The sequence below is a fragment of the Melozone crissalis genome, unplaced genomic scaffold (genome assembly GCF_028551555.1).
Source record: "Melozone crissalis strain CALT ecotype California unplaced genomic scaffold, PUWL_Pcris_2 ptg000029l_1, whole genome shotgun sequence".
In the NCBI taxonomy this organism is placed as follows: domain Eukaryota; kingdom Metazoa; phylum Chordata; class Aves; order Passeriformes; family Passerellidae; genus Melozone; species Melozone crissalis.
Window position 1 is genome coordinate 4,636,753 of NW_026535807.1, and position 22,557 is coordinate 4,659,309.

The 22,557-nt window shown below is 45.6% G+C and overlaps 1 protein-coding gene across 1 annotated transcript in view; it reads right to left on the bottom strand.

Moving 5' to 3' along the window:
- The window catches only part of MITF (melanocyte inducing transcription factor), a 97,231-nt gene extending 75,320 nt beyond the window's left edge, over positions 1 to 21,911 (bottom strand). Inside the window, exon 1 of the mRNA XM_054280969.1 lies at positions 21,722 to 21,911. Within this exon, the coding sequence (XP_054136944.1) occupies positions 21,722 to 21,825 (104 nt within the window). The 5' untranslated portion in view covers positions 21,826 to 21,911. The remainder of the gene's footprint in view (positions 1 to 21,721) is intronic.
- Between the last annotated feature and the right edge of the window lie 646 nt (positions 21,912 to 22,557).

Sequence of the window (22,557 nt, forward strand, 5' to 3'; positions counted from 1 at the left end):
CCAATTTTGAAAAGCAGCCTCCCCCTTTAACCACCATCCATTAAAATACTTTTTCTTAAAGCTGATGGTACAGGCAGGCCCTACAGTAGTTGCAGAGAAGGTATTTTTTCTTGCTAAGCCATCCTCATGGCAACAGCCAGAAATACCCTTCAGTAACCCCTATGTGTCAACAAGCTCCATTCCAGACCAGGCTGTTTGGTATAGCAGCTCTTTCACAAGTCTCTGGTGGGACTGTAAATTCTGGCAGTGTCAAATACATTTCCTTTTATTACAAAACCATTTTGAAGCCATCAGAAAGACTTCTCATTTGTAAACTAGCACTTCTATATTTAGGACGTTACTTGGATTACAGATTTATTTTTTTCTTCCTGACACTGCAGAAATGGAGGAAAATAAAAGGCAGGAACACTAGCAGAGGCGAGCAGGCAACTTTTCAAATACTAGAAAAGGGTTTAAGCTCTTGGAGAAGGGGATTGCTTCTCTGGATTTGAAGGAAAAGCCCAATTCCCAGCTTCCAGATGAAACACTGTCCCTGATTTCACTCCTCTGTAAAATGGAAACTCTGTCCCTGGCTGGGCTCATCTGCAATGTGACTTGTGGTTTGCTTCAGAAAGCAAAGGGTCAAGGTTTTACAAGGATGTGGGGTGAAAACCCAAAGATTCATTGAGTACCCAGTCAGGAGAGGACCACAGACTTGCATAACTCCCTGTTTCTTCTCTGCTGAATGCACAAATACAACTACTGACCCCACAGCCAAGCCAAGGGAAGCAGGTCTCTCTCACAAGGCATCTGCTCCCCAGAGACTTTTAGAAACACTGGACTAAGTTGTTTTAGCATGTACACTGAAGTACATCATGATATGGACTTTGTGAGTCAAATAATATATGACAGCTGATGAAAGTACAGATTTCAGTTTTTCAACTAAACCAAGACACTGGGAGAACAAACAAGTCTCCTGTACATGCAAAGATGAACAGAGAACACAGCTTGGCGTGAGAGACTGCTACATAAATTCTAAATCAAACTAACAAGCACTACTGACAGGATAATGACTAATACCCCATGCAAAGCAAAACTCTCTTATGGACTTGGGAGATTTTGGTGTCTTGGACTGGATTCTCCCAACTCAGACGAGTTTGTTTTCACCAATACTAGAATAACTTACTCAATTACCTTCTCAGGGTAAACTATATCCAAGATTTTGATTGCTTGACTAGAACCTGCTCTGCTGCTAAAACTAACACCAAGGCCTACCCAAATGGCTTGGTACAAATAAACTGGGGGAGGGCTGCATACATTACTTCCCAGATCTCTGGATAGACTCTTTTTGGGGGAGGAGGGCACTGTTCCAATAGTTTCTTAAAATTACGGCAGCAGAACAGAGTGTGAAGCTGGGTGGCAAGGAGCTGCCAACACATCAAGCACTTGCAATGATTCATTAGTCCACACTTTGACGAGTTGTTCCTGGGTTGGAAACAACAAGAGAAAGAAGGAACGAGACATCCAACCTGCCAGAGCCTGGCTGAGTGGTGCCCAGGCCCAGGCGCTGGCCAAGGGCAGAGGCAGAGTCACGCTCTGTCCTGGTCAGCACCCTGTCTCCAGTGGGAAAGGGCACAAACCCAGCTACTCTCTGTGCTCTGCTCCCCTCCAGCATCCACAGCCTTTAACTGAGGGACAGAGCAACCCCAGCCCAGCTGCCCTCTGTCTGGTTTGTCCATGAAACTGCCCAATCTTTTCAAGCTTTCCAACACAATCTACCTCCACAGCCTCCCAAACAGCCAAATCCATCTGTTAACTACCTGCTTAAGATTATTACTTTCCCTACAAGCCTGTATTATTTAATTTAATGAGCTTACTTTTTTTTAATCCAGGTAGGTGTCTCATGAAATGATGGAAAGGTGGTTTGCATCTTGAAGTCATATACATTAGCTGGTAGAAGAATAAACCAAGAGAACTGCCACTGGCAAGGGACCACTTTGATGGTTCAACATTTGTATTCAATCATCATCTAATATCTCTGCCTGTGCATTTTCTTTGAATGAAAACATTACCATAATTTCCTATTTATTGAACCCTAATCTCTGTCTGTTTTTCCTATTGAAGTTTTTTCCAGGCTTCCACCCTTCCCCTTCCCCTGAGAAAGGGTCTTTGAAAAGTTTTTATCAAATGTAATGTGTAATTGAGCCTGCTCCAGCTATTTCCAGATGGTCTCCAGTGTGTTGCAGTTATGCACTCACGATTTTACAATGGAGAAGAAATAAATGGAAGCAAGACAGAATTTCCAAAGCAAGAACCTTGCACGTACCTCAGGAATTACAGTACTTCATTTCTTCTAATAAAATCACACAAAACTGGATCCAATTTAGAGATCCCAAACTCCCAATGACCTCACCCTTGTCTCCAACCCAAACAGCTTTTTCATGGAAAGAGGGCCACAGCACATGCAGGTATGCAAACTGCTGGCACACCTTACTGGAATCTCTTGCCTGAAAATCCAGCCATTAACATATGGAAGAACTGGAGCAAGTGCTTCTATTTTTATCATACACCATCACTTCTGAGTTATAATGTTCTCTGCATTAAAGGTATTTGGCAAAAGACAAAAAAGACAAAATTGTGAATTAGGATCAAGAATTACAGCGCAAAGCTTAGTCTGGCCATCAGCATCATGGTACTTTCTGCATAGAATCATCATTCAAGCCTTGTGCTGCACAGTACAAATATTCTCACAAGAGGAGCTCCTGAACAGCATTATCAGGCAGCTCTTACAGGAGGACAGCCTGGAAAATGAGGAGACAAATGTGTCTCCATGCTCCTCCACGTCTAAAACCAGAAGCATCAGTAAAGCAAATATTCTGCTTTCGTTACAACAGATTTTGTCACTTCACCACAGGCATTACTTCCTTGGCATGTCACATCTTACCTGACACCCTACACCTGTCAAAGGCCCTGCTGCCATCATCTCTGGGCTGTAATAAACCACCACAAATACCCCAGGGGACAGGGCTGCGATCCAGAGCCCCATGTTCCTGATTCTCAAGAAGGAAAGCTGGAAGCTGGTCACCATCAACGCCACATTTCTCCAACAACACCTGCTCAGCGCTTTATCCCACTCACAAAGGAAGATCCTCAGAGGTACCTCCAAGTGTCCCTGCCCTGACCAAGTCCACCAAGAGCTCTCTCCAGGGCAGGACACGGAGCAGGGTTCTGCCAGCAGCAAGGCAGTGGGTGTGCTAGGACTCCATCCCATCACGCTGACAGCTCTGCCTCATTGTTTCCCCCTGCAGCCATCTGCTTCTCGTGCCTTATTCTGAGATGGCAGAGCTGCTGTGAAGCAGCCCACCACCTCCCCTCATGCTCACACAGCACCTACCAGCAGCACGGGATGCTGTGTCCCGAGCAGGGACCCAAAGTGTTACAGTAGAACAAGTCATAACACATGGAACTAAAGCTGTTTACAGAACATGGTGTTGCTAGATATACTTCCCAGATATACTGCTGACAAAATAATATCACATTTCATCACAGTTTCCCTGCTGTGTGTCAGCAGCAGAGGAGCCCTCTTCAGACAGTGCAGCTGAAAGCACCGTGTATCAAAGGTGCAGGTCTATATTCAAAGCTGCTGAGGAGAAACAAGGTTTACATTCTGATTAATTGTTCAGGATGAAAATATGGGCTCTGACATAATGTAATAGCTATTTTGGCACAACTTTTGAGGAGCATGAGTAAGCAGCCTCTCCTAATTGATGTGCAGATCCTGGAGTGGGTAGTAACTGCATAATAGCTTCATGTTGTCTTCTCAAAGTTAACACAGATGTGAACCCTGTCAAACTAGACCACAGTGACCAGCAGCAGCTACTCATGGGAAGAATTTAACCCCATTTCATCCTTTATCTACACTTTCTGTCCTCCAAGGAAAATGGATTAACACAGGACAACTTGGCCATCACAGCCTCAGCCAACACAAATGGTCCCAGGCCTCCATGGTGGCAGGAGGACTGCAGCAGTCCATCAAAATCCCTTGGCTAAACCAGTTACCATCCAGCAGCAGAGCAGACAGAGCAGCCAAGTGTGTGCTTAGACAACAGCCAGCATGTTTTAAGACAGCTCAGCTTAGTTTGTAGTCAGAGGGGTGAGTGTTATCCTGCACTACGTGGTATTTGCTGTGAACCAGGACTTTGCACACAGATAACTCCTGCTGTAGAGCTGACAGCAGTAAATTATTACACAGAATTAACTCAACTATGCTTGAGCTGTAAGATGATTAGCTCGGTGAGCCTGTATTTTTGGGTCATGGTTCCTCTGGAGTAAGCATAAAGCTCAAGAAGAGAGCCCTGGCAGGTTAACAGACCACTGGCATATCCTTCTTGTTCATTTCAGAAATTCAGTATGTCAAAAATCAGACACAAAGTCCTCAAACTGGATTCAATGGTGAAGGTGTCACTGGCTGTGTGGTACTTGCCACACATTCTACTGGAATGCTGGTTTTAAGACAGCAAAATTCAACCTAATACAAAGAAACAACCACAGGCCAGCAACCATGCAACTCACACATGACTTCTAACATGTTTTTATAAGGTCAGCAACACGATTTTAAGTTCCATCCAACCCAGCATAACTGCAAGCTGCCACAGCAGGAGGAGTCTGGCCCACAGTCTCCTCCTGGGTTGGATCTTGTAACTGCGTGGCCATAGCACAAGTCAGTTCTGTCAGCAGATAGAAAACCTTTTATTTTTGAACATGTGTGGTCCCTTCCCACCGAATCAGTGAGATAAACCAATTCTCCTTACAGCCATTCAGCAGCCCAGGACTGAGCAGAGCCATACCTTCAGAGATCAGGTGTAGCACAAAGCCACACCCGTGTAGTGCAGAGTCCTCCTGACACGCGTGAGGTGAACTTTTACCCCACATTACTGCCTTGAAATCAAGTAGCTAAGTAAGTGATAAGAAGCTGTTTTTTACCTTAAATCACTCAAATGATAGCAAAAACAAAGCCTCTGATTTCACACACCTAACTTGGAGAGGAGATGGTTGGAAAACACTGAGCCTTCTGCATCTTCGCCGCCAACATTTTCTGAAGTAGACAATGACAAAGAATTGGTAAAAGTGGACTTCCATGTGAGAATGCACATTACAGGGCAAAAGCACAATGGACAGCATTGCTCCGCAGATGTTCATGTTCTGAACTGGATCTGTTACACAGTCACTGGTTCCCAGACCAGAAAGAGATGTGTGATCAGCATTTTGTGCATTCAATGTCCAGTATAAAAGGGGAAACCTGTGTTTTATCCTTGCAGTCACCCAAAACTCTTGGGCAGCAGAAACTGGTGCAGGTTTCCAGTCTGAGAGCCTGTACCTTATATCCAAAGGGAAGTCAGCCTGTATGAACCAGTGTGATGCCAACAGTCCAGCCCTGAAAAGTTCAGGACTTAAAGCTGGCGCATACTCCACACATCACACATGCAATAAACTGACACTGAAGAAAATTAAACACATCTGTACTCAGTGCTGGCAGTAGTTAAACAGTCCCCTTGTCAAAGGAGCTGGGGACTTTTCTTTATAACACTAATGGCTGTGGTAGGATGTAAAATACAGACACAGCAGCATGGAAAGCTCCAGCAACTACATCACAAAGATCAGGCCAACTTCTGTGGAGCAACTCTGCTGCCCGCAGGTGTAATTCTCCTTCATGTACCACCTTCTGTGCCTCTCTACAACAATAAACTCCACAGAATATGCTGGAGTTGGGTTCAAACTTCCATTAGAACAGAAAAGGGGATCTTCATCTGTATGCACCTCTCCCAGCCCCTGCAAATGCCTCACACCTTTTGGCAGTTGTACAGTCACAGCCATCCCACATCCAGATTTCAGAAAAAGCTGTACAATAAAATCTCAGTGCAACATGACAAATTACAGCTCCACTACTAACTCCCAATTTAATTCAGAACATCCCTTAACCTTGCAAGTGCAGAGGCAAGACAGTGCCTTTAACACACTTCTCATTAGGAACTCAGCTCCCTGTAAACTGCATATAATCAAATTTCTGCACTACCCTGTTTCGGTTTCTCATTACTGCATATCTTTCATGTTTTAATTCACATGACATTAGATTTGCTGCACTAAATGAGCACCTTCTGAACTCCAGAATAAAATGGAGGTTAATTACTAAACCAGATTTTTAAGTGAGAGTAAAACTCTATTAATGCCTAAAGCAATGCTAAACTTGACAACTTAATTGAAGTTGGGCATTGCAGAGTTAAACTGCCCCAACAGCTTTATTCAAGCTGCAGCTCACACATTTAGACCTCCCAGGATCCCACATTTTACACAGATGTCAGGGGACAGGACTCCTGACCCTGAATGTTGCATTTACAGTGAGCCACTCAAGTGACATTTTGTGATGGCTTTGTGAGCACATGTCCAGACCTCTCCCCACTTGCCTCATCCACACCACTGAGCCTTGGGATAAACATGGGGAGACAATGAAAAGCAACGGGTAAAAAGAGCTCTCACTTCATGAATTATAGGTAGAGGCAAAAACTGCTATCAAGATCTGCCAACATTCAGCATTCACATGATGTTAATTCTGTCACCAAAGCACTGAAGCACCAAAGCACAGCTAACCATGCCCTAAGTATCCTGACTTATACAGGTATTGCTGCTCACTGTTAACCATCCACAGACACTCTAACCTACACAAGAAAAGCCCAAAAGGATTGCATAAATGATAGTATCATTCTCATCTAAAATTGTGAAGTAAGAAGGACCACTGAACCTACAGGGACTCAGGTTCCTTTGGAGCTTCTAGATGGCATTAAGAAATCTTGTCTCTTCCCCAAAAAATGTTGCTTTGGGAAATCACCTGTAACTTTCTGCTTATTTCTCAACAGTTACTGGAAATGCAAAATGAATGAAGTCTGGAACAGTAAACATGGCTTATTTTCTATATTTGATGTTTTGCTGTTGCCAGTCAACTGCAATTATCCAAACATATCAGAGCTGGAGAATACACAGAAATGAAGGCAGCCTCAGAAAACACAGAATGGAGACTGACCATGGTCACCTTGATGGCTGATACCAAGTAAACCAAGTGAGACTGCTATGGCAGGACATAGCACTGTATTCTTGCTTGTTATTCACAGTGTCATTGAAAATTTTTATTTAATTGCTACACTTCATTTTATCCTGGAAGACATCTCTGAAATAAACTTTTCCAGTAATTCCAATAAAATTTACTTTATGCTAAAGAACATATTCTTTAAAATCTCCAGTTTGTTGGCCCTTGAAGCTGCCAAAAATAATTTGCATGAAACTAAAGCATGATTCTATAGAGCCAAGACAAGACCAGTCCCAGCTAAAGATTAGATGCTCAAATCCATGTGATATGTATTTAATATAGCTTGGCCAAAGTGCATGGTATGCTGTCCTGATGAACAGAAACAGCTACAGGTTTCAGAAAGCCACTTTGTGCACGGCTCACCAAGGAACCGATTCCAGAATTATCCCAGAGCAAGAAATGGCCAAAGTTCATGTTTACTATTTTGAAAGTAATTTCAACTTCACTGTATGAATTCATAGCAGACAAGTCAGTGCTGGTGCATCAAAGACAGGAATATTTTAGTCAACAGCCTGGTGGAATTACTATACATGCTAAAGAGTCCAGATAACATCGCGAGCGATGAGCATCTGTCAAGGGCTCTGCACAAACAACACCAAGGCACAGCTCTGCAGCACTGGACACAACCTCTGCTCTGAGGCTGAACTGCTCATTAAATGCAAGGTTATGTTGTAGGGTGCTTTGCATCCATCCACAAAGGGCAATGGCAGAGCTAAAAACTAAACGGGGCTGAATCAAGATGAGGAAGAAAACTCGTCAGCCCTTGAGCCACGACTGAAGGGTGCAGAAGTTTTGCTCACCAGGTTTTAAGCTTGACCTGTACAATCCACTGTTTTTAGGGCAAAATGCAATCGTTTACATGAGAAATGCAGCCCCTTGTTTTACTTCAAAAAGCAAAGCTGAGGGAGTGCAGCTTGGGGAGATGCACAGCCTCCTGCACAGTCCATCTTGTGTGCACTGAGACAAAGAACTCAGGAAACAGGTTATGTATAACTCAAAAAATAACCCAAAACAAACACAAAAAAGCTCCACACCTTTTTTTCACTGTGAGGGTCATCAGGACTGGAAGAAGTCATCCAGAGAAGTTGTGAAGTCTGTCTCTGGAGATACTCAAAACCCAGCATGACATGGCACCGAGCAGTGGAGCTGGACAGGATGATCTGCAGAGGTGCCACCTCTGTGACTGAGAGTCTGTCCAGCCACTGGGAAAAGCTTCAGACTGCTGGAAATAACTGTATTCCCAACTTTCAGATCCTGTCCCTGTGACATCCAGCATCAGATCTGACAATATTGTGGCTGGCTTTGAGAATAACCCAGTTTTGGATCCAGAAAGCTGTGGTCATTTTGAGCTCCTTTTCCAGGGAAGCCACACAAACCCTCCCCGTCACAGCAGGCAAACACACATGTGGGGGCTGGAGCAACTGTTCTGTGATACAAAGATGTGCAGATCTAAATACTCATCTCAAACATTATCATCAGGACATCAGAAACTAAACGGGCAGTTAAGTCTTTAGGGAAAAAAAAAAAAGAAAGAAAAACCAGCTGATACTTATCGTCCTTTGCTAAACAGACTATATACCAAAATTCAGTTGGTATTCAGTTGGTATAATTCTGCATCTCATGTTGAAAAGATTATGAATTTATCTTTTTTCTAGCGGGATTTTTCACTTTTCTAAGTAGTATTTCAGTGAAAGTGGAACATATTAAAATCACAGTGTCAGGCTGGAAAGTACATCAGATTTAGGATCTTGCCATATGCTGAACACTCTTCTCCCAATCCAACAACATGGATTTGAGCTCAAACCATGAGCTGAAACTGAAGCACAAATAGTTCTGAGCAGCACAGCTCACATGCTTCAGGCTTGGTGGATCCCTCCTGTGTTTGTTACAGGCCTGGGGCTGCAACAAGATGAAACCTACCAGCACAAAACCAATTGAATTATTTAGGATTCTGAAATAAAGACTACACAGAAGTGTTGTGTTGAACAAAGGTCTGACTGAGGCAGATCTTTAAACATATGCTTAACTTCAGCTGGCATTTAAGTCTGATCTCTTTCAAAGAAGCCTCATCCTGAACACTGGATGCTTTCTTAGCTTGCAGCTCCCACTATGCCAAGGATTTAAAGTAAATTTAGGGGGGAGGACAGTCTATGCAGGCATTTGCTCAGTGAGAATGCTTTTGGGAGACACTATACATCATTTTAATATTTCAATTGCTTCTAAAACCTCAAACAAGCCCAAATTGTTGCTAAAATTCCAGCACGTCAGACACCTCCCTGAAGTTTAGCTCAAATTCTCATCTTTTTCTAACAAGATGCCAGGAAACAGAAAAGAGCCTGTTCCCAAATATTTCAATAAAATCCAGTTAAATTATCCAGATGGTTTTCATTCCACAGAAAATACTAAACCAGCAGTCTGCAAAGCATAGCGTTTTCTAAATACACAAAATAAAGAGAAAACAATGCACAAGTGGAAAGTGCAAATGCTGAGCCCATTATATTTTTGTTCCAGCAGAAATGCAGCACAATCAATACAATCTTGCAGTTCTAAAGGACCCAGCTTTCTGCTGCCAGGGGTGCTCTGCAGCTGTAAGCACCACCAAATAAACTGCACACAATTCAAGCACTTCATTTTTCCTGTGCTACATGCAAAAAGGAGGAACTGCATTCCCACCCACTTAACCTCCAAAACCCAGCATTCCTACAGCACAAGAAGCCAAAGAGCACCTGCTGAACAACCTATGTACTTTGAATGACTCTGCAAGCAGCCGAATTTAGCAAATTTGCTATTTTCTCCAAAGCACAGCCTGATTCTGCAGCTCTTAAATACAGGGAAAACTGTCTTAGATTAAATAGTGATTACAGATTTAGAATTTCAAGAGCTGTGAAAGTCCTTGCCACAGCAAATAAACCCACTGAGAAGGGATGAGGAGAGATACTGCAATTTTCGGTGCTGTGCTATTTAATAAATCTCAATGCAAAGGAATTCAATTACAGATAGGGAAACAAGCATCTATGTAATTACGTAACACCTGAAATCATTCAAATCCATCACCAGCAGAATCAAAAAACTGATCAGCAAGAGATGAGCCACAGAAAAAAAACCTCTCTGCAGTCAGAGATGGATATTCATCCCTTTTACATGGCACCTAACTAAAATGTTTCATAGCAACGGGGCAGGAGCTATCCCACAGCAGGGGATAGGACCGGTTATCACACAAAGCAGCACCATCCTGCTGAGTACACCCCAAAACTGAGAGGAGAAAACAGGCCAGTGAGCACACTCAGTACTTAAACTGAGCTTCTCACACAGGAAGAAATCCCTGAAGTATTTTCTCTTCAGATCATTAGCATGTTTTCTCATGCAGTGCTGCTGGCTGGGCTCACCCCCAGCCCTGCAGCGCAGCGATGCTCACACTCCTTGGGGAGAGCAGGACCCTGCCAGCTGCCCTCTGTGCCTCCCTAAAACAGCTCTCCAGGCTGCCAGGAAAAGCTCTGAGCATGGAAATGGTGGGATCAGCAGCTGATAAAGCCACCATAAGGTGCCCCTGGTTGAAGCTCACTGCAAGAGCCACCTTTTCTTGCTCTCAGCAGCTTCGTTTCACAGAGCTGGTGCCCAGCGTGCTCTCAGCACAGCAGAGCAGCATTCAGGAACACAAGATCACTGGACCTGTTTCTCTGCAGGCCTGTTTATAGTCTCAGATGGTGCTGCAAGGCAAAAAGTCAAATGGTCCCCCCCAGTTCCAAAGAGCAAGTGCCTGAAGATCCCACCTGAGAACCAGGAACACATCCCAGACTGGGGCAAGAGACCACTGCAGGCACAGACAGGGAAACTTTGCCTTATGGACATCTTTGCACCCCAGCACAACTCTTACAAGCACCTTCATTAGAAAGGCTAAGTGAGGGATAATTATGACTCCTCCACAAAGGAGGACTGCTCTGGAAAGACAGCAATTACTGCCTGCTTGGAGGGATCTCTCCCAGAAAGCAGGGGGCTGCTGTAAAGGTGGGGCAGCCAATTCCTTGGGAAATACCAAAAAAGCTGCAAGGAAGAACTCCTCTCCAGCTCTGAAAATGTCCAGGCCCCTTCCAGCCAACCCTGGTTTTCTTGTAGGGGCAGCTGCAGCACTTTTGAGAGCCTCATAATAGGCAGACCCATTTCACACTTTTCTGCATTACTGGACACACTTGAAAAACACAAAGTCTTTGCTGGCTGGCCCACAGCATCTCCAGGGCCGACAGCCCCTACAGCTTTGTACAGTATCAAAAGTTGCATTAGCTGGGAACCAAATTATCACTTGCACAGTAGTTTTGCAATTAGATTGAAACTGTAAATTGTGCAACCAGCTAAATTAAAAAACAAGTTTGTGATACAGACATAATCTTAATTCAGCTCCTGCCTTACTCACCTTACTCCTTTGTAACTTGTTTCTACACAGATTCAAGCTCCTTTTGCTGTACCACAAACGACTTCACATTCCTAAAAAATTAAGCACTCCTAAGAACTAACGTATGTTTGTCGTCACTCTTAATACCCACCTTTGCCTGAAGCTGCTTCACCAACACACAGCACTGAGAGGCCTTTTGGGCATCAGAGCCCACACCATTCTCAACTTCCTTACCTTCCTGCAACATTTCAGGACTCCTTCCCTTCATCCAACTCTCTCTGCCCCATATATCACCACTCTTATTTTGAGCATGTCCCCATATGTCATGCTGTGACCTCAAGTACAGAAATTTGGAAAACTACCTTTAAGATGGAGCTAAAAACCATTTCTGAGCACATTTTGCTTCCTGGTAGAGCTGTTCCACTTTGCACCAGTAACTACTTTCTGGAGCAAAGTCAGAACATCCAATGCAAGTATTCTCTCCCTTGGGTTACACCAAGTCACCCCTGCCCCTGCCAGGCTCAAACAACATTATACAATGCAAAATGGAGTAGCTTCTGCAAAAAAAAGACACCTCACAAAGCCCATGGTTTATGTTTGGGCACTCCCAAGGACAGTGGGCACTTAAAATCCTGTGTCTTGAGTCACGGTCAGGACTGGAAGTCAAAACTTCTATGTGCTGAGCGGACAAAGCTGGGGCAGGGGGATGTCACACTACCTGCTCTTCCTCATTTCTGTCAGAGCACACCTGCCCTGGGCACGTCACTGCGAGGAGGGTTTAGCAACAGCTCCCCTGGACCCGACACAGCCTCTCTCAGCCTGCCCTGGCCAGCTCAGCATTGCCCAGCTCCAGGCCAGCGCTCACCAGCTCATCCTGAAGCCACCCTGAGTTCTTTGAGGAACCCAGACACCCACCTCGTGGGGTTTTTGTGAATTCCACTAGGCAGCAGAAGGCACAGAAATGAGATGACGCAAGGCTAAGCCGGAGCTCCCCTAATGAGCACAGCCCCGAGTGTCCCACAGGATGTGACAGGTGCAGGGGCAGGCCAGCCCGGCCGAGATGAGGTCACAAAATGAGCACTTTGCACTGCACACTACTCATCTTAAATTCCAAACTCATTATGCACAGGCCTAACAAACAAAGGAGCAGCTTAGCAGATTTACAACGTACCTTCTCCAAGGGTGGAATAATTATTTATCTGATAGCAACCTTCGTGATACAACAGCAATAAATAAATAAATGATCCCAGCAACTCTTGTGAACCGCGCCTGTGGCTTCACTAGACAGACTGACAGCTGGAATGTGCATTTAGCTGGGTGAGCTCGGGCAGAGTTGTAAATATTTGCTACAAATAAAATAAAGCTTGCTAGACTGAGCAGAAACCCAAACACAGTAGTTAATGGCATCCAAGGGACACACTGCAAGAGACCCACAGGCCCCTGAACTCCTTCCAATTTCCAATGAACAGCCCCGAATTTTGTTTTTCCCTTTGCTTTTCTCTAAGACCATTCCCTCCTGCATGTGCGCACATGTCAATTCCATTCTATTTCACTCTCTCAGGTTGCAACTTTCATCCAGACCGAAGTTCACAAACATTACAGAAAGGGTTTGTATTCCTAATTTGGCTTTACAGATGCATATTACCATGCAGCAACACATCCAGAAAAAGCATTTCCAAAGTCATATTTTATACAAGCTTTCTCCTTTATTTAGAGAAAAACCCAAAGAATGCTGAAAGGAAATAGTACATGTGCACAAAACATGCTCAGCTAGGCTCTCCCACTCAGATCCTTTTCCACTTCCATGGCATTATTCTGACCTCCCAGTTTGAAGCCCCAGAACCACATGTTCCCCTTGCCCATATTCCCAACTTCTCACCACCTGACAGCTTCCTCAGTCTGCTCCCACCTTCTCACCCTGAAACAGTACCTCCAGCCCAAGTTTCCTAGCTGGCTGCTTCTCTTCCAGGGAGGATCACAGCAGTTCCTGTTTTATGTGTTTATATGTTACAACAGGACAGCTGGCAGTAAAATTTGTAACAAAGATTGCTCCAATCTCCATCCTACAAAGCATCCTTCACTTGGGACATTCTGGTTGTTCCTACTTCTTGCTACTTTTCTCTCACCTCCAGACCCCAATTCCCCTGCCCTATTTGTTTCCCCCATTCCTCCAGCAGTTTGTGCTGTCACATATTTGCAGAGAAAAGAGACAGCATCTCAGCATTTGGGTTACAGGCAAGCTTTAACAATATACTAAGTTATCATCATTCTGCTTTAAACACATTAAAACTGGCAAGATTCCAGCACCTAAATATCTCAGATTATCAACATCTTTCCAGGAACCCAAAATAACCAATATTCACCCGGATTTTCTCAGAATTGACCCCAAATAAATTCCTTAATGTAACAGTAGGCCAAACCAGGCACGTAATCCTTGCACACAGAGATTGCTTTTGTAGGTTTAAACAGACACAGACGTCCTTTCAAAACTTCAGTGCTCTCTTCAGAAGCAGCCTCACAGGGTGGTCTGAGAAGACCAGACCCCCAGAATGCTCCCCCTGGCCACACCAGCCCAAACAGCAGGTTCAGGTGGGTTTATGCCCATTTTCTGCCAGAAGAGCAGCACAAAGGAAGGTGCAACGTACCTGTGAATTTAGATCAGTATGTTTTGGGGAGCAGTTGAGGAGGATGAATCCAAGTCTTCCCAGAGGTGGCAGCTGCAGCATCGTCCCCAAAGCAACTGTTTCCCTGAGTTGTAATATCCCTATGAAATACCAACTGCAGGACTGGGCTCCAGCCACCTGACACTGCACCTGAGGTGCTCCAGAGTAAGAGAAAAAGGGTCTAAAACAAAGGCACTTGTTTGTTCTTGATGCTCATTTCTGCATGGAGCACAGAATCCACAAACCCCACATCTGCAAATGTATGTCTGCCTGCATTGTAAAGGAATAATCTTCATGGGAACTGATTTAAAAAAAACTTGTTTACAGTTAGAGGCTGCTAATTACAACATTAAAATACTAACCCGAACCCCACATTACACTTGCATTCTGTTTTACATAGCAGTACACGTAACAATCATCACAGCAAGCTGCTCTGTTGGCTCATGCTGCAAGAAGTAATTATATATCACAGCAACACAATTTTGCCCTTCAACCTGCCAGTCCAGTCCATGCAGCAGCTGCGAGCAGCAGGGCAGGGTGGGGGGGAGTCTACAGAGAGTATTTCTACATAACCACTTACCACTGAAGGAAAAAAGCTAAAAACCACCAGCCCCTGGCTTGCATGCTTGGCAGAAAGCTGCTAACACAAACACTAGAGCAGGCCTTGCAGCAGGGATGTTACCAGAAAAAGTGAGCTCCGTCCAAGGGCACTGTCAATGTTGAGGTACTAGCTGAGAGTTGTAGCGCAAGCCCTCCTTAGTAATTGTCACCTTTTTTGTGCCTGTACCAGTGACACCCACACTATCCTGTTTCACCTGGACACTACTGTGGCCTCTCTGAAACACCTCTTCTCAGGTGAAGCCCACAGGTAGCAGTGACTAAAATCTATGCAAGTCACAAGGTGAATTTCTGGGCAAAGACACTGAGACAGAGCCTTTCAAAAGGCACCCAGAACTGTTTGTGCCCACCCACAGCAAGCAGAGCCTTGGGGTGCCTAACACTGAAAACTGCACTTAACTCCTGCCTCAGATGGACTGGAGAACAGGAGCACCTCTTCCAAGACTTTGGCTCCAGTAACCCCGAATATTTCAATCTTGACACTCAAAACAGCATCAGCTTTTTCACAGCTGTTGCAGATAAAGCAGTGGCATAATTATATTGTGAATATGCAATAAAATTCATTTTCCTGTGCTAGTTTTCTTTTTTTTCACCAGTATGAAATGAAGTGTAAAACTACACACAAGCCATCAGTTGTGCTGTTACTGTTTAACTAGAGATTATAAAAAATAAATCATCACAGCTCTTGTATAATATGATAGTGATGCAACAGTTAACTGTCCAGCAAAATCTGCCATGCCAGGCTGCTTAATCATGTTGTCTTTGTTCCAGCAAAAAACTATATTAAAAGATAGTTAATTTTTCCAAGCAAAAATGTTACAGCCTGTGTATTTCAAAAACTTTTTGAATCCAAAATAGAACGAGACAGACAATAATGGCCAAGAGCCTGACCAGCTTAATGGAAGTTGGACTCTCATTTTGTTCCCAACACTGAAACAGCAGATTGTTCACAGAACACAATTAACAGCCAACACACAATTTCAATTTTTTTAGCAGAAAAGTAAACAGAAAATTACTCCTTCTGTTTGATTTTCCAAGTCTTAAAGCATGTTGCTTTTAAAAGCAAATGCAGAAACAGGACAGCATCGTTAAGTCAGAACAGGTTTCTCCTGTGCCCTCATTTTTAAGCAGCTGTACTGATTTTTCCCCAATCAACTTTTAATCAGAGAACAAGTTTAAGAGGCTGAATTTGCTTGCAAAATAGTGCATCTGCAAATCTCTTCTGCTCTCACTTCCAGTTTTCTTCTAGATCCTGACCAGGCTGTACAGCAGGAATTAGTCATGCTGCCTACCACCGTGCTGGGAAGGACTCTGATACATTGCCCTAAGTGCCAAATAAAAACATACACAGTGCACAAGAGGCTCTGCAATTACTTGTTAATGACAGTGGACAGATTCACAGCAGCTCCACAAATTCTGTACCAGCAGAAATGACCTCCACTCTATGTGGGGAAATGAGCAGTACCAGGGGCAGCCCAGCTCTCCATCAGCAGGGGCTGCACAGGCTTATTTTCAGCCTTTTAAGAGACAGAATATATTGATTCAAATTATCACCTGGAATCTGCAAACCAACGGCAGCCAGCTAGGGAAGTTTCCAGCTCACCAGAAAAGCATGGGTTTATTTCAAGCAGAATGCATACGTACTTGTACACAACTAATGCAGCCAGCAGTTTGATAAATAAAAAGCAAACACATGTGCTTGCTAAAAGATGCACAGTCAGTGCAGCCAGCTCAAGCCTCAAAATATCTGTGCCCTCTCTGATCAGCTTGGCAGCCACACAAAACCCTCCCGAGGAAAGCAGGCCAGGGAAGCAAAAAGGTGACGCTCAATAGTTCGTATCAAAGCAAATGCTGAACTGAATTTCATGGGCTATTTCTGTTTCCTTGCTAAATAGCAAAGGCCTACTGCAAATAACAGAGTGAGAGTTTTGCAGGAGAGAAAAGGTCACCCAGGATCTCTCACCATGGCAAATGCAGTGCTACAGACAGGGAGCAGCACCGGCTCCCTGTGTAAGGAAATATACGGAAATACCACTTATTGTCTCCACATGTTTATACCACAGACACTCCAACAGCAGCCTTTCCTTTTAAGACTGTTTTCAAAAATAAAAAAGCACAAAAAGCTGTGGTGAGGGTTTCCTTCCCAGAGCAGCGAATTTGAGGTGCAGAATAAACATGGAATTATTGACTCAGTCGCAAAAATGTTACCGGAGAGATTTCAGAGACATACTTCTGGCTTAGCTCTACTCCCACTGACGTCGGTTCAGACTTTTACCACTGATTTCAGGCAGTGCTGGCCTACGTAGCACTTCCAGCTCAGCTATTATTACCTTTTACTTTAAAATATGTAATGTTCCTCTGTAACAGACGGAAAAATATTTCAGGAACTTTTTAAATCTGTTCCTCCAAGATACATTTTGATTTTTTTTTTTTTAATCACACTGAGACACGGTTCCTGGATGCAAGAACATGTGACCTGTTCTAAATAAAGGATATTTTCCACTTCTTGCACAACTGGAACAGATATAAGCAGTAGCTTGAACAAACTGCATTGCAGAACCCAACCAGAATATAAAACACTTGAACAAGATCCATAAATAGCAGTAATATGAAAAGACTACCTCCAATAAGGCACAAACTCAATGTTAAGCCTAATGTAATCAAGTTCAAATTCAATCACGCTGCAAAGTTCATTTACAAAATTAAATTTGATCATCTGCAGGCTAAGGCACTAGGGCACTTCAGAAGAGTCCTCTTTGGCTCCAGAGTAAGCACGCATTTAAAAAACGTGTGTCTATATGGTGAAATTAATATTTCCTCAAAAATCATTGTATATTAAAAGGGAGGCTTTAACTAAATGAAAACTTCAGCATTGAGCAGATAGGAAAAAACAAAAAAGGAATGCTTTACCGAGGATCCTAACTGGAGAGAGATGAGGCACCATCTGATATGAGTAAAATATTGAAGGTTTGCACAAAGGAAAAGGTTTTTGGACAGCAGGAATGAAGAGAATTTTATAAAGACATCACTGCTTTAATAATGACAAACTCTACATCCCAATGTTATTGCTCATAAAACAAAAATAAGCCTCCTAAGAAACTATCATGCAAATTAAATGCATTTCCTAATATTTTCTTCCACTAAAAATACTTCAGTAACTGCATCATTCAGGTGCTTTTTAACCAGTCTGAAAACACAGCCAAAAGAAAAGGGCACAAATAGCAGTAATTTATCTGCAGGTTTTATTAAGGGCATGGCAGTAAATTACAACAGCTGACAATAATTTGCTGGTGCTTGCCATGTCACACAGACCATCCAAATGGAAACACATTGCAGACAACAAAAAAACATGGAGAAAATCAACTTTAGATAGAAAATTTTGCTGCATTTGCCACATCTGGGTTGGTTTAGAGTGCCCTGTGCAATGGCAGGCTGTAGAGCCTTTACCTCCAGACACCAGGTTGACATCCAAAACATTGCCAAATGATTTAAAGTGTCCACATTGAAGATGTAATTCAATCCTCCAGTGCCCTGCTGACTGTGTGCAGACACGTCAGGACCTGTGTTTACTTTTAGCAATAAAACTCCATCAATTTCACTGTACACTGCTTGTTCCAGGAAACAAATCTTATTTGCTTGTTCATTACATAAACACATACATATTTAAGTGCATGTACTTGTAGATTAAAGCTATTAGACTTTGTGAATATGGCAGGAGAGGAATAAAATTTGAATATGAGGGGGAAAAAATAGATCTCATTGTCTTGCTGGGCAGCCTGAAAGCCCATTTTCCTCCCACAGAGAAAAGTGACTCTGGAGAAACCAAAGCAACTGAAACATCATCTCAGTTTTCAAAGACATTTGACCATGGCAAATTCCAGAGATCCCGTGAATGTACGTATTACTTTGCCCAAGGATCCAACTCCTCATGAGTCGGGAGGGTTTGGGAAGTGTGGGTTTGACTGATCTATCTCAGCCCCATGCATCCTCTCCACCCTCTGTGATTAAAGCTTTTGCTAGGCTTACATTTTAACTTGGCCTCTAGCACTCAATTGTGGCTTGGCCTAAGTTAGTACAGTATTTACTGCAAAAAGCTTTTATTATTGGACCCCTTGCGGCTTTGGATTGCAGACTTGAATTATGAAACAGGGATGGAGTAACTGCGAGAGCACACTGGAGAGGAGAAATCTTTAACTGAATGTCACATATTGGAAAACAAGCAATCTGGGAGGAAGCAAATAGGAGAGTTACTGGGAGAAGGATGGCAGTATCAGCAGGGCTGAGCTAAAATGGTCAACAAAACTGCTTCTTCTTGGTTCAGAGCACTGACATTCTTACCTATTTCTGAGCAGGATTAAATTTTCTCTGTACTCACTGTTTCAGCTGCTATGAGTAAGCCAAGATGCTTCTCAACTCTTATGGTTAAAAAGACCAGAGAAAGCCCTGAATGTTGCTAGGAAATCAGCAGTTCTCACCAGGGAAAAGAACAGATTGCTGTTTAGACTCAGCTCCTCACATCAGCTCTGGTTTGCCTGCTCCCCAGGCACCCTTCCAGAGCCAGGCTGTGGAGAGGGTAAGAAAGCAATTCCCATGGCCACAGTCCCACAACTACACCACGCTGACCTGCTACTCACTGCTATGCAATTACCCCTGATTTACATCCACAGGAGAAAGCAGCAGGGTGATGCTGATACCCTCGATAATCATCAGTCAGACTGGTTCCAGGCCTGAGCAAAGCTGAAGGGCTACAGAAGTCCTCTGAGATAGGATCATGAAACAAACAGGTTTGGGAGCAACTTCTGCCTCCTGTTATCGTCAAGTTTTATCAGCCTGGCTCCAGGGACAGGTTTATACGGACCTGGCAGGGCCCCTGACTCCTTTGCATCTTCATCTCCCACAATACCAGGAAGACAGCTGAGACTCTCCCTCGAGGTACGAGCGGTACGTGAGCTGGGCAGGCTCCACACCAAGGTTAACATGACAGCTCACTATCTGCCAGAAAAACCATGGATTGCTCTTCCACCCTCGGGGCTGCCTCTTCCCTCACACACGGCTACATGTGGAGGGGCACGAGGCAGGCTGGGACGAGCTGGTCCCTGCTCCAAAAGCTGGAAATCCTGGAGGAGAGCACCAGGGCAGATGTTGGCCTGAGGCACCACCAGGACATCAGGAGGACAGACCCCTTTAAGCCCAAAGAGTGCGCAGTGCTGTCTCTGCAGGAGTATCAGGTAAGGATGAACTGGGGAAATTCACTCCAGGGAACTTTGAAGTGACAACAATTAGAAGACAGTAAAATACTCCAGCGTTTCATTAGAGAGTTTATTCACTCCTCCCTGAGAGAGCTGAACAATGAACAATGCAAGGCTGCATTTGGGTCCCAAAGCACCAAGTCACAGGAACCAAAAGCAGTTGCAGCATCAGTGCAATGTCAAATGCAGACCTGCCACCTAAGCCCCAGTGCAGACCTGCTCTCCATGCTCACACCAGGAAAGCACAGACAAACTGCTGACTGCAGAGAGGACAGCCACAAAGGGACAACTCCTGCACACCAGTTAGGACACACAGCTGGTACAAACAGGGCTACTGGGCCACAGCACAGCACTCATGACTGCTGCACTCCACTGGCAACACAAGCACTGAACCCAAAGCTCTGTGTGTCTCTCAGCTGCCTCCATCACAGCTGGAACCCATCAGTGCTGGTGAACCCCATCTGTTCTGCACATTAGCCTGGCTCTCAGATAATTACCTGGGTAATGGCAATTTCCCTGCATAACCTCAGGGAGCAAAGGAGTTCTGGCAACTTCAGTTTGGTTGGATGGCCTGTCAGGCTGCACATCAGCACGACCTGCACCATTTGTGAGCCAGACCAGGGGTACAGTGTGAGACAGGGCTGCTGTGAAAACGGGCCATGAGAGGCGGCCCCACATCTGTCAGCCCTTGTCACAGCAACAGAATTTTTAACACCTTTTACTACAAACCTTCAGTGTTTCTGAAACATTCAGAAAATGATCAAAAAGTCATTTATTTACTTTGAAGTTTGTCTGACAGGCTGTATAATCCAAACTCATTCTAGCACTTCTTTTTTTAACATTGACATTCTTATTTATTTTTCCACTACACACATGACGTACGAAGAGCAGCGTTCAAAACTAAAATGTGAATATAGAGACAGGCTTCCGACAGACCTGATTACAAACACGATACACTCGCAGCAATGACCTTATATTCAGCAGAGTGCTGCTACGGAGAGTGTTGAGGTGAAATGGAGGGTTCCTTGAATGAAAACACAGACGGAGAAACGTGCCATAGCTGACAAGGAGGATGCTCAAGGCGCGGGAGAGCACTGACTTTCTTCTTCCAGCAGTAGGACGGACAACGGGTCGCTAACAGCCCTCAAGGGAGGGAAACACACACAGACCGCCTTATTTCCCTTTACAGAGCGTATCTACGCGATGCAGCCGCTCCAGATAAGCAAACAGAGTCTATTTCAGGGAAGAACCACTCTAGGAAGAAAGTGACCTACCTAGCAAAACTTTTCAGTCCCCAAGCAAGTAACAAACCCGCTGAGGCTCAAAAAAGAAAAACAAACACACGCAAAAATAAACCAAACAAGCAACCAAAAGCCAAACAATCCAGAACAACCTTAGACGCTACGGGACCTTGCAGCTCCCAGACCGTGCGCAGCTCCGCGCTCGGACGGGCTCTCGGCCGCGGCGCTCAGCGGGGCAGGCGCGGCCCCGGCCTCGCCCCCACTCCCGCCGGGGCTGCCGGGCTGTCAGCCGGGCCCGCACGGCCAACAATGCCCTTTACATAACGCGGGCCCGGCCCGCCCTCCGCCAACAACGCCGCTATTATGGCACGGAGCGCTCGGCGGCCGCCCCGCTGCGCAACGCCGTCCGGGGGATGCTCCGCGCCCGGCCGGGACCCGCGCCCCACCTGCTCTTGAGGGGCTGGCTCTTCAGCTCGTAGTACGTCTTGGGCTCCTCGTGGAACTCCTCGCCCACCTCGAAGTCCGGCACGATCCCCGACTCCGCCTGCATCGTCGCCGCGGCCGCTGCGAGAGGGAGAGACGGGAGGTTACGGCTGCGGCGCCGAGCGAGCCCCGCCGCGCCGCCCGCCCCGCGCCGCTGGCTCGGCTCACACACAGCGCCGCCCGCCCCGCCTGGGACTTGTAGTCCGCCCCGGGGCCGGCCCGGCCGCCTCCGCCCGCCGCGCACTACAAGTCCCGCCGCGCCGCGCCGGGAGGGCAGGGCCGGGCCGGGCCGCCGCTGTCAGCCCGAGCGCGGGGCCGCCCGCCCGGCCCGTCCCTCCCTCCCCATTCCCTGCCCATTCCCAGCCCGGCCCGGCCGTGCGCGCCACCTGCCGCCCCGCCCGCGCCGTGACGTCACGCGGCTCTGACGGCACAGGTGCCGCGCGTGACGTCACGCTGCCCGCAGCGGCCGGGCCTGGGCCCTCCGCAAAGCGCTGCGGGTGTCCCGAAAACCGCGGGGTCGTTTGGGCTGGAGGGGACCTCTCCTGCCATGGCAGGGACACCTTCCACTGCCCCAGGCTGCTCCAAACCCCGGAGCCCTCCAAGGCCAACCTGGCCTTGGGCACTGCCAGGGATGCGGCAGCCACAGCTGCTCTGTGCCAGCGCCTCCCCATGAGGGAACAGTGTCCTCATACACAATCTAACGTGCTCGCTCTCAGTTTGAGTCCATGCTCCCTCATCCATCCTGTCACTACAGGCTCGTAAAAAGTCTCTCTTTTTGTGGGCTCCCTTCAAGTACTGG